General features: G+C 42.0%; 1 protein-coding gene across 3 annotated transcripts in view; it reads right to left on the bottom strand.

The window, feature by feature from the left end:
• LOC309372831 overlaps nucleotides 1–12,970 on the bottom strand; it is a 90,346-nt gene that overhangs the window by 28,474 nt on the left and 48,902 nt on the right. For all 3 annotated transcript variants that reach the window (XM_081916815.1, XM_081916814.1, XM_081916816.1), the window contains 6 exons: nucleotides 11,959–12,132; nucleotides 10,190–10,589; nucleotides 7,848–8,010; nucleotides 5,159–5,270; nucleotides 3,583–3,673; nucleotides 1,973–2,059 (listed from right to left, as the gene is read on the bottom strand). In XM_081916815.1, coding sequence (XP_081772941.1) covers nucleotides 1,973–2,059; nucleotides 3,583–3,673; nucleotides 5,159–5,270; nucleotides 7,848–8,010; nucleotides 10,190–10,589; nucleotides 11,959–12,132 — 1,027 coding nt within the window. The remainder of the gene's footprint in view (nucleotides 1–1,972; nucleotides 2,060–3,582; nucleotides 3,674–5,158; nucleotides 5,271–7,847; nucleotides 8,011–10,189; nucleotides 10,590–11,958; nucleotides 12,133–12,970) is intronic.

Raw genomic sequence — 12,970 nt, 5'->3', positions numbered from 1 at the left:
TAGTTTCAAAAATCAGCAGGAAGAAATAGCAGCCTGAATATTCAATACAGGCAGTAGCTTGTCTTATCTGCCACTTGTGTGCATAATCATATGTCCCCCTGCACCCGGAACACAGGTGTCTCCCTATGGAGGGTTTGTGCAAATCACTGCTTCTGCAACTACACAGTAGGGCAAAAACAGGGTGCAAAAGGTTACCTTCTCTTACTCTCCCAGTGCACACTTGTCAATAATCCCAACTCATTCTTATTTTGACCCCAGTGTGCTCTTTCAAAACTGATTTCCATAATGAAAAAAGGATGTGCAATTTTAACTTGTTCAGATCTTGTTGGGTTGGATATTCTTTTTTCTTTGTTTCTTTTGTCTCTCCCAATATGGATGTATATTTTTCACCCTTCCTTATATTGAGCTCATTAATTAAAGAAGGATTGCCTCCCTAGAGCTGCTATTAGCCATAGAGGGAGAAACATGTGGACTTTAAAAATTAATTTTTCATATTTTCCCATCCACAAGTAATAGCAGCTCCAATTAAATAAGGGGTGTATGTAATCTGGACCAGGGCTATGGTGTGGGGAAAAGTGTCTCTCTCCTCATGCTGTGACCCCAATCAAAACCGGTGCCCCATACCTGCTTTTCCAAAAATAGAATGACATTGGGAGCACCCAACAGAGAGCTGTTATTTTCAACCAGTATCTGGGAGCAATTGGCTCTAGTTCAGGTTCAAGGCTCCAGAGAGGTTTTAGCATTGATGCTTAGTTGCAATTGACACAATGCAGGAGGTTCTTTGAACCAGCCTTTGTGGTTCAGGTTAAGTTCAGCTCCCTCCCTGCAGCCTCTTCAAACTGGATGACTGGCAGTCTTTTTGAGACTGTGGACACCTTGAGCCCCAAACCAGATTTTCATTATTATGTAAAACAAAACAGTCAATGTTGGATGTATTGCTTGGGCACCTAGACTGTGTTTCCATAGGTAAACAAGAATGACAAATATCTCGAAAATTAAATCTCAAACAATATCTACAAGGTATCAGCTGTGTTGATTGGCATGGACTGTGTCATCGTTCATGAGGTATTACCTTCTGGAGGTGCTATTTCCGCTAATGAACTCTCTCAGGTTTTGACTTGCCCAAGGCTATTTTAGATACCCCAGCAGGTAGCGCATATTGTATTTCAAAATCTAGACGATCTCAAATTTACTTTCATGCTAGTTATGACTCTCTTGGCTATCAAATCCAGGAGCAACACATAGATCATCAAAACCTTTCCCCACATTTCTTTTGAATAATGCAGTGAAATGACAACTTATACATCAGGCTGCCCGCATTATTACAATATGAATGTCAACAACATGACGGGTGAGTTGCTTTTTCCAAGGAAAATCTCTGCTCACACACATACGTAGATAGACACGCCGGCTTTTAAAATTGACATGGAGGGCATCTGGTGCTTTATAGTGCATCCCTAAGCATGTTGACTCAGGAGTAAGGATAGGGGGGGCAGGAATTCAGTTTAGTTCACATTTAAAGGTGAACCTACCTAATTCTCACTTTCTAGAACAAAATGCAAACCAAAATACAGCCATCCCTCAAAAAATTGTGCTTCTCCAAAGCTTGCAATGCAGTACTTCATCCAAGTAACATATACAAAAGAAGGTATTGAAATGTATAATTCTTCTGTTTATTTTATATTTGCCTGTTTATGTTTGGCTATAACATGCATTTGGTTCCCTTCATGATAACTTCGATTTAGCATATCCAAACTGATGTGCTAATGTGGACTTACGACTGGGGGGAAAAACAAAAACACCAAGAGAAAGCAAGTTTGACAGATTTACCCCAGTCCCCTGAGTACAAAGGGACTTTATCCAATGTAAGTATGGTTAGGATTACAGGAAGCTCAATGTTTAAATTTATTTAAGGCACACACACAAACAAATATAATATTCTTACCCACAGAAATCAAGGTATGATACTTACTGGCCGCAGTTCAGCCATGGATTCTGGTAGTTCACGAATGGAATGCAAGAGGTCAAGTTTCTTGCATAAATTAGGTATTTTACACATCTGCATAAAGGAAAGGAAACTCAGAAAAGATTCCTGTTGTCCTACATAAGAAAATTTTAAGCTGCCTTGTTAAATCTGTTCTAGGGGTTCCCACAACCCTCTGAAGCAGATTTGAAGAGGGTTTGGAGTATGCATGGAGGAAGGGGATGAAGGGAAGTTCCACTGAGCAAACATAAATCCTTGCTCCAATGGAATGTATTCATTTGATACCACCAATTCGTGAGAATTCATGAGAAAATTGTGCTCAAAAATGATCAAGATGGAAAGGGAGAGGGGAAATTGGTGGAATTCCCATGCATGAGCTACAGGGTTGTTGTTGAATTTCTCTCACTTTCAAGGCACCCATTTACAAGGTAGTGAAGCAGCATTTGTGAGTGCCTGTTCATTCAGTCTTCAGTTTAATTCTCCAGTGGTCTGCACTCTGCAGCCTTCCTGAGTGTTTCCTGAAAACCCCTGAAGTCTGCTCAATGGTCAGCTTACTCAGAGTAAGATGACAGAGCTTTGCCCATACAGAGCCAAGAGACTACAAAGTGCTGGAGAAATGGAAAGGAAAAATGCATGTATGCCCATTCTACCCACAGCTAAAGGTAAAGGTAAAGGTACCCCAGCCCGTTCGGGCCAGTCTTGCCAGACTCTAGGGTTGTGCGCCCATCTCACTTAAGAGGCCAGGGGCCAGCGCTGTCCGCAGACACTTCCGGGTCACGTGGCCAGCGTGACAAGCTGCATCTGGCGAGCCAGAGCCACACACGGAAACGCCGTTTACCTTCCCGCTGGTAAGCGGTCCCTATTTATCTACTTGCACCCGGAGCTGCTTTCGAACTGCTAGGTTGGCAGGCGCTGGAACCGAACGACGGGAGCGCACCCCGACACGGGGATTCGAACCGCCGACCTTTCAATCGGCAAGTCCTAGGCGCTGAGGTTTTACCCACAGCGCCACCCGCGTCCCCTACCCACAGCTACCTTGCAACAACAACGAAAGCTCGATTCCACAGCCACAAAATGTTTAAAAAAATTCTAAAGTGTCCTGAGAATGAGGCAGCCTCTTTTGCAGTGGAAGAAAAGTTTTGAGAAATTTGGGGACACGTTTTGGCATAGCAGCAGCAAAGATAAAGCTGAACCTGGGACCAGACATATCCATATTGAACTATAACCCTAGGTAAAAGCTCCCACCTTGGGGCATGTCAGCTAGACATGCATCTTCAACAATGCATTGACCTTAAGTCACACAACTGCTGTTCTGTACTTTAAAAAACACAAATGAAATATTTTAGAAATGCTTTTTTAACATTTCAGTTTGAACTTAACACTGTGTCTTTTGCACAGTCTTCTGTGTTAAGGAGACAGGTAAGGATGTTTGAATAAATAAAGCAACCCAGCTGCTGCAAAGGATTTCTTTGTTCCAAGAAAGTTCGACGAGTTGCATTGTCCCAAGTTTTAAACTCAGCATAAAATCAACAGAGAGCAAGAAGCAGACAATATGGCATGTACAAAACCACAACTTAAACCATAGGTATACTTCTTACTTCTAGCATAAATTGATCCACCAGATGCAGTTCTGAAGGAGACCCTTTGAACGACGTGTACATTTCTATATCTTTCGCGGTGGGCTGGTATCTATGGGAAATCGATACAAATTAGCATTCCTGGTTCCAAGACATCAGTGTCAAACATGGGCATTTTGTAGACAATGGTAACAATTTCAACAGAATACTTAAAAACATGGGCTCATTTGTGTGCTAAACCAGAGTAAACAACAATGAACGTTTGCCCATTTTAATTAATTGGGGGAAAATATAGCATTTTTGTATTGGCTTGTTTCAAATCCATTAACCACTGCCATCTTGAATAATTAACTACATTCCATATGTCAATTTTTCCTCTTCTGCCCACATTCAGATTGGGAAAACAACAACAGCTAGAACTGTTTCATTGGGCCTTCCCACAGGTGGAACAAATTCTAGCAGTGTTCATTTGTTCGTTTGATGTAATACATTTCTATGCTGCCTCATAGTCAAATTGCCTGCACTGTTTACAAAACTTAAAAGCCACAATACCCACCATAATGCAATACAAACATAAACGTGGCAGATAAAAGCACAGTTAAATGTCAGAGTTTAAAACAATGTCTTGTTGAATAAATAGCCCTTTGCTTGGCATTCAGAACACAGAGAGTTGGCACCAATCAAACCTCCCTGTTTATTTAGACCAAGCAACACAAACTTGTTCTGACACGCAGAGAGTTATTTCAGCAGTCTCTGTATTCTCCTTTCCCCTTGTGACTGCTAGAGAAGGTACTGTGGTACAGGGGTACCCACCATAATGCTCTTCAGATGCTGCTGTATTTCAACTCCCATCATCCCTGACCTCTGGCTATGCTGGCAGGAGTTGGAGTCTAGCATCACCCAGAAGGCACCACTGTAAATCCACATGCCTCTTTCACCTGCCTCGGATAGTCTGCAAAGCAGCACCATGGAATCTTCCCAGTCCAAGCACACAAAGCAAGTGGAGAGAGGTGAACAGGGAAGGGCCATAGCTGAGTGCTAGAGCAACTGCTTCGCATGCAGAAACCCCAGGTTGAATCCCCAGCATCTCCAGGTAGAAATGTCCTCTGCCTGGAACCCTGGAGAGCTCTTGCCAATCGGTGTGGACAATTCTGCATTAGATAGACCCAATGGTCTAACTCAGGAGAAGATGGCTTCCTATGTCCCTAAGGCATTGTGGAAAGTTATTTCAAGCTGTCTCTGGATGGGTTGGGGGAAATAATGCAAAAAGGTAGCCCATAATCATGTCAAGCATGGGATTAATTTATTTTAAATCCAAGCCATTTGGCTCAACTGGATTGAATTGTTTTGTTGCTCACTTTGCTTAAAGCTCAGCATTACCAGCAGCAAGGTGGCTTACGGTTCCTCCAGAGAACAATGAGTAATAGAGCATATGTATTTCTTTTAAGTTACATCCCTAATTTCCAATGCAAGGAGCTAGGTACATCAGGTGCTTCAGTAAACACATCCTTTCGCTTCTCCTTTCATTTGCCCAAAATGATGCTGTTTTCGAAAAGTAATATCTATCATAAATAAAGAATTCTATCCAAAAGGTTACCTTCTTAGTGCTGTAATCTGCTCAATGCTAAGTCCACCACTGTCTTCATGTATAATGTATAATTTTTCTTTCAGCTGGCTTGGCTTTATGCGGAAACTTTTAAGAAAAATGTCTGGAGGGGGAGAATGGTTCTTTGATTACTTGTAGATAAATGCACAGGGGAGCGGGGGGGGGGGAGGAAGCAGAGAAAGAACACTGGGACATTTATACTGTTGTTCAGCCCACAGAATTAGCTTGTGCTTGTGCCCACTAAAAGCTAAGATGAGTCAGTGCTCTAATATCTTGTACAAATAGTATCCTAGCATTCTAGTACGAATGGCATCGATGTATCCATATGGATGTATTTGATTGAAGTGCAGTCAATCCATTAGTCAGAAGAATAAATCAAGAGAGTGTCTCCTGATGGCACTCAAAACCTTACTTTGAAAATTATTTTGGTTAAGAATACAAAAATTGTGCTGCTGATTCTGGGATTGAGTTTACAGAGCCCACTGTTTTGCTCTCCAGAGTGACCACTCAACTCCCCCTGGGAGCTCACAAACAAGGTGGAAAGATGACAGTCGCTCTCACTGTCATGTGAACAAAGCGTCAAGTAAACAGGGGTACACTGCCTCTGAATGAAAAGTGATACCCTTATTGAATTACCCACACCTGAATTTGTCCAGTTTTTCCCCAAGCATGTTTGGAGTCGTAAGTTTGCTAAAAGCAGGGGCTTGCCCAATTTGCCTAGTAGAAAAGAGTGGTTTCCTGGAAGAAACAAGACTAATTTGGAGGATTAAAAAGCACTGTTTAAAGATGTCTTTATCCTCACTAACAACATCTTAACATGTACTTCCCCACCACCACCACTTTAGTGTCAGTCAATGGATGCAATAATTTCCCAGCCCAGGTGTCCCAATTAACATAATGATTACACCCTTCCAATTTTAGTTCATGCAAATCCTTCACAGGTTTATACTTCACACAAAGGATTTCCAGTTGTGCTTGCTGGAGGCCCCTTGCGCAGCTGCCTCAAGAGTTACAAAGGATCCTGGGAAGTGCTATAAAGCACACATAGTGTTGTGTCAAAATTTTATCCCCCATTTCTTCTTGACCATGTTCCAATACTGAGAGAGGAAATGCATTCAAAAATTGTCAAGGAGAAAAGGAAAATTTAGAGTAATTATAAAGGGCAGGGTGAACTGTTTGGGCTGCGTTTAGCTTACTTTTGAGTAGGCATGGGGAAGAAACTTGGTTTTGTTTGTATTTTAATGAGAAACTACCTAAGGTGCAGTTTTCAAGCTTACACACGAACTATCCTTTGAAATTTGTATTTCTCTAAATTTTGCACTTCTCTGAATTTTACAGTACAGTCCACTAACCAGAAAATGTGTACAAAGTGTGCATTAAAAAGCACACAGCAGTGAAAATAACATGCAAAAGTGCCAAATATGGGATAAATTTGCTTACAAAAATATGCATATTTGTCAAAGCTAAATACAAAATGTCTTCAAATTTTCATGTGGATTTTTTAAAATTAAAAATTAAATTTAAAAAATCACAATTTGATGGAGAAATACAGAGAACTAAAAACTGGGGAAATGAGAAACTGATGTTGACAGACTCATCTATTGGTACTTGAGGGAAGGACCAAAGTTCAGCGGTAGAGCCTCTGCTTTGCATGCTGAAGGTCCCAGATTCAATCCCTGGCATCTCCAGAAAGACAGGGGGTATCTGAAATTGTGGAGACTCATCCAGTCAGTGTAGACAGTACTCAGCTAGATGGACCAATGTCTGACTCAGTAGAAGGCAGCTTCCTAACTCAGGGTCAGCAGATGAAGCTGAATGGCAAGAGATTCAGGACAACAACAAAGCACTCATTGACACAGCAGACAGCTAAACTACATAAGTTGCTACCACTAGATGTAGTTATGACCACCAACTTGGATGGCTTAAATTGGGGATTAGAAATGGAGGATAAGGCCATCAATGACTACTTGTCACGGTGGCTGTGTACTACCGCAGGATCAAAAATAAAGGTAAAGGGACCCCTGATCATTAGGTCCAGTCACGGACGACTCTGGGGTTGCGGCACTCATCTCGCTTTATTGGCCGAGGAAGCCAGTGTACAGCTTCCGGGTCATGTGGTCAGCATGATGAAGCTGCTTCTGGCGAACCAGAGCAGTGCACGGAAACGCCATTTACCTTCCCGCCGGAGCGGTACCTATTTATCTACTTGCACTATGACGTGCTTTTGAACTGCTAGGTTGGCAGGAGCAGGGACCGAGCAACAGGAGCTCACCCCATCGCGGGGATTCGAACCGCCGACCTTCTGATTGGCAAGTCCTAGGCTCTGTGGTTTAACCCACAGCGCCACCCACGTCCCTTAGGATCAAAGATAGTATTCCTTTAAACATCTGTTACAGGAGAGCCATTGCACTCATGAACTGCTTGTGGGCTTCCCACAGACATCTGTTTGATCACTAGGAGAACAGAATGCTAGACTGGGTAGACCTTTGGCCTGATAAAGAGGTCTCTCCTTATATTCTTATGTCAATGTTCACAGGATAACATTTGATGGACTGCTCTTCTTACAACTATTGAAATTCAGTTGAAATTCTACAGCATTTCCTTCTGAGCCTCTTAAAAATCTTAGGAATCATGAGTAAGGGGCTACTCCCAGTAAGCAAAGTGACATTTTCACACTTACTGAAGTTATGCGCAATTTTGGGGTTTAACATGATTTGTTGTGTCAGGAGAGGCTCATTGCCATGAGTTCCCACCACTTCTTGAATACAAAACTGGTTGTGAAGCCGAGCCACATCTATGGTTTTCTGGCCCAGGTGGCAGGATGTCCAGATTGATTTCTCTATCTAAAAATATTAAAACGCTGTAAGTAAATATGTCATGGCATCTCTATAATTAGGACAGGCAAGTTCCCAAGGCTTGATTTGGAATGAGCTTACCTAATGCAAGCTACTTTGCACGCAGCTCAGCTCATGTCCAAAATTAGTTCATTTTAAGCTCACATATTCCAAGCTCCAGGTTTCGTCATATTTTCAGTGATGCTTTTATAAACACACAAAGCAATGAGAAGTATCCCCACTCCCAACACATCCTCCAACCACTAGGGAATATGATGAGTACTGCAGACCCTTCATACTCCTCTCTGACACATTCCCCCATCCCCGAAAAAAGCGTACCTGCAATGGTGAAATGTAGCCTTAATGTAGTAAAAGCCCCAGGAACCCTCAGAATTATAGATACCCTATGTATCTTTTGTTAGCTGATTTCTGGTGAACTGTAGTTTCCAGGATATTTGTGAAGACCCCATAGAAACAACATTTCCCTCCAGTCTTGTCACTTAATAATGGCCTAATGAAGGTTGCAACAGCCCTCCTTACCACTGCTGCCAGGTAAGTTTCAGCCAGAAAGGGAAGGGGTCAGCCATGGAAGTGTAACATGCCAGTTTTGAAACTGCAGCGAAACTAATTATGAGTGGAGACCAAACTTGGCTAATAATTAGCCTGGAAGCCCAAGACTAGAGAATTCCATGATTCAAAAAAAATGGGATTTGGTGAGCCAGGGGGATGTATAACTATCTTATAGGACAGCCGAGTAGGATCCCATGTTCCTGACTGGGTATTGTAAGACCTAACTGAGCATATAAGAGGAGTCCTAGGAACTGCAAGTACCTTCTTCCTGAGGTCACCCTGTGATGTGTAAATGGTAGTCATGACATTCTTTATGGACAGTCGTAACCATAAAAAGACAATAGATTCCCATGGGGCTAAGAGCTTGGGGATTCTTCTTGAGGAATCCATGTAGAACTTGAATTCCATCATAGTGTTTTTCACTGTATTCCTCCAACTGAATGATTACCAGGGGACTGTATGTGGGCAGGGTGAAGATTCCATCTAAATAAAAGAACTTGACTCATGAAATAGGACCATGACCTTTCTGTGGCTTGGTGCTACCACATTCCTCAATGGGGTAGAGGATGATTGTGAATCATGAGTCATTACATCTAGAACAGTGGTGGGGAACCTCTGGCCTATGGTCCTAATTAGGCCCATAAGTTATTCCCACTTGGCCGAAGGGCCATGTCAGCCAAGCCACAGCCACTTGTCCATCACCCAGCATCAGAAGACTTCAGCTATGGGTAAAAGCATGACTTGGAAAAGCACCATATTCAAAAGGGAGAATCAGGAGCTCACTCTAAATGGACCCCTGGTTCTTCTTTTGCAGACCTGGCTTGAATTCAAATGAAAATTCCATTGCAATTCAAACCATAGTTGCAGGGGTAGTATTTTTGAAGCTGTGGTTTGACTTCTTCTTGAATTCAGGCCGTGTTTCTTTGCAGTTCAAGTTGGGACTGTAAAGGAAGAATCTTGCAGCTGCATATTGAAGTTACCATTTCCTGCACCTGATGCCATCAGCTGGTAGCCAGATCTACCCACCTGTCACATGATCTATGGAATGCTGGCTGCTTCTGCTCAGCCCTCCTCTAAGAGGATAGGGACTATGGTTATAGATTATTCCCAACATTTATTTATTAACCAATGGTGTTTGTCTCTTGCCCATTTTGCCTCCTAAGGAACTCAAGACAGCAAGGATAGGTTCCCCACCCGCCAATTTAATTCCATTAAATGCCTACCATGATCACAATACTCTCCTTTGCAAGGAGGCTTACATCACTTGGGTTGTCAGGGTTATCTGAATGGGCATGTGAGGGGGACATAGCGTATGTACTACAAGGGTAGCAACTTGGTGTACTCCAGATGTGGATGATTTATCCCATACTCCCATACTGAGAAACAATGGGAAGCTTGGTCCAAAACATCTGGAAAGAACCTCAGTGGTCACCCTGGTGTACTACTTGCTTTCTCTATTTTGTTGCTAAATTCCAACATGGACAGCATTTCTATTCTGCAGAAGGATGAACAATCTCGTGTTAAATCACACTATGATTATGATGATAACAGCAACAACAGAGAATCAAACACTCATTGATTTTATGCGCCCTGTTCTATGCAAAATATAATTTCAGACCTTTTCCTGAGGAACTACTTCCCAGTGGAATGCTTTTGTTCTTGTTGATGTTGGAGGCTGGCTGGACAACTTGGGGAAAGGAGGCGGGACTTTCCCAGCTGCCGTTCTTCCAGGAAGCTGACCCAATGCTGAAACCAAAGGACGGTTCTCCTGGAGAGTGTGGGCTAAAGTCACAGCCTCTGGAGCTGTAGGAGATTCCAAACCGAAACAGATGGGCTGTTCCATCTTCCCTTCAGTTAAACAGTGAGCTTCTTCACACACCGCTTCTGAGACGTTCCCCTGAGTCAGAGATTCTGCCTTTGGCAATGAGCAGTATCTGTCTATGAGCAGCATCCACTCATTTCGGAGCTTGGTAATGTCCTCTAGTTTGTTGTTCTGGACAGTAAAGGGTATTTGGAATCTACAATTCAAAAACGGTGAGTCTGTGAACCCAAAATAGTGCACATGAAATGCCAATAAGCACAACCACAACCATTTCTGTTTCATGCCCATTGATGTTACAGACAGTTTTACTTGTCAAGAAGGCCAGCAGTGCTGACTCTGACCTTTTCAGGCTGACTTAATTGCTCAGACTTTGAAGGAAACAAGAGTGCTGAGATATAAAGATATATATTGCAACATATTGACTCAGGTGAACAATTTCCGTATAATTTTGTGGCCTCTGGGGTCAAATGGAACATTTCTACATTCTGAGAAGACACAGCTACAGCTAAACACTGTCTCCAGCATTTAGATTTTTCACGTGAGCCAATTTACTAATTAATCCTTCTTTGGTTTGTGAGCAAGGAACAGAATGCTTTTGACATTGAGATACGTCGACTTGGCTAGCCACTAGGAACTGGAACCGAAATATGTCCAGCATATTAACATGCTTTTGAGCATGTGCAGAGTGTCCTTCCCACATCAATAAGTGATGAAAACTTAGCACCTCTTATTTTAGAAATGAAACATGCACATCCAGTCATATATTCAATGTAGAAATTGTGTATCTGGATTCAAGTGACTAATCTCACATGCCTAGCTTTACTTTTAGGGAAACTAAGAAAGCAAAACTTCTAACAATTCATTTATTCCCAAGCCTTCAGCTCTTTCACACAATCTCCAGGGTAATATTAGAGCCTATTGAATTTGGGTGTACATGTATATGGATGTCACAATGTGATATCTAATGTGTGGTAACTGATGTGTGTGCAGACTACAGCTGGCAAGAAAAGGTGATCAAACTTATGTGAAACTGATGCAACAATTCAAGGAGAAACGGCTTCACAAATGACTCCCCACAGCTTTGTTTCACTGACTCGTCTCACTGACTCCTATTCCCCCTTCCAGAGCAATAATCTCTAGACTGGTTTAATAGTCAATCTCTCTTCCCAGGAATATCTGCATATTGTAGCTCTGTGATTTCCTAACAACTCTCGGCACCCTTAACAAACTACAAATCCCAGAATTCTACAGAGGAAGCCATGACTGTTTAAAGTGGTATCGTAGTGCTTAGAATGTATGGTGCAAATTTAGCCAGAGTAATTTTCTGTTTTTTGTTACTCAGCAATCTTGGTATGTCTGTGTGTTTCTCTTCCTCCCTACACAGCATCCACAACAGAACATTATGCAAAGCTCACTAGCATCATTTAGCATGGTTTGTACCACTTGTGCAACCTTGACTTAGACCCTCTGGGCTGAACGGGGTATAAATAAATTATTATTATTATTATTATTATTATTATTATTATTATTATTCCATTTGTTTCTGCTGTATTAGGTACACTTACAAGTACTTGGCTTCCTTTGTTCGAAGCATGAAGGTGCCAGAACCATCCTCTTCGCTGACAACTGCATCTCCACTTGACAAGTTAATTGTTTTTGCTACAAGAGCCACCGTCTCCATCTGGCGTTGGTCGATGCAATGTAAGCTCAGCTCCCGTTCGCTCAGCTGCACAAAGTGCCTAGAGGACAAAAAAAGAAAAAGAAAAGAAAAGGTGCTGGCACACTCAGGTAGTTAGGAGCATGTAGATCCTTTGATTCAATGCAAAAATACACATTTCATACTGGTGAAAATAATTTCTTTTAAAAGGATTTGCGAAGGACCTTATTGTTTTATGGTTTGCGAATCAACTTAGGAGGTTAAAAGATTCCTCATTAATGGAGCCTAAAACATTTACAGTGTTTTGATGTATCTTAGTGCTCTATGCTTTGTATTTATTAGGTTAAAAGGGTTTGTGAATTGCTAGTCTGTCTTAATGGCATTCAAAACATTTGAAGTGTTCGGGGTTTCACTAATACGGTGCTATAATGCTCTGTGCTTTCTCAATTAAATTTATTAAGTGAACTATGTTTTTCTAATTGAAATGAACACTGTAATTAATAAGAGGTTTGTTTTTAAAAAAGAACTTCAGGATAGAAATTCAGGGATAGGCGTCGGACTGAAAATGAAGAAGAGATATTGCAAAACATTTTCTTTGTTGCACAAACCTGGGGATGAGAAACCTGCGGCCCACCAGCAGACCCTGTGGGTCTCTGATGGTTTGACTTTACCCCCAAAGGTACACCCTTCCATTTTCTCCCAAGACAGACAGGTGCCAACAGCAACAGCTCCAGCCAGCCTAGCTTATAGTCAGGGATGTAGCCCAGCAACATCTAAATAGCTATAGGTTCCCTAGCCCGAAAATAGAGTGGCTGTGTTCAGTTATCTCCAAATCTGTCTTTCTTTCAATCGTTAACTGTATTCTTATTCTGGCTATTAAAAGTGGGGAGGGGTCTTCTCAATGACAGCTCCCTGGTTAT

This window comes from Podarcis melisellensis (genome assembly GCF_964234715.1).
Source record: "Podarcis melisellensis genome assembly, chromosome: 6".
NCBI classification, from domain to species: Eukaryota; Metazoa; Chordata; class Lepidosauria; order Squamata; family Lacertidae; genus Podarcis; species Podarcis melisellensis.
The sequence above is the reverse complement of the archived record's forward strand: the minus strand, read 5'-3'. Positions and strand labels throughout refer to the sequence as shown.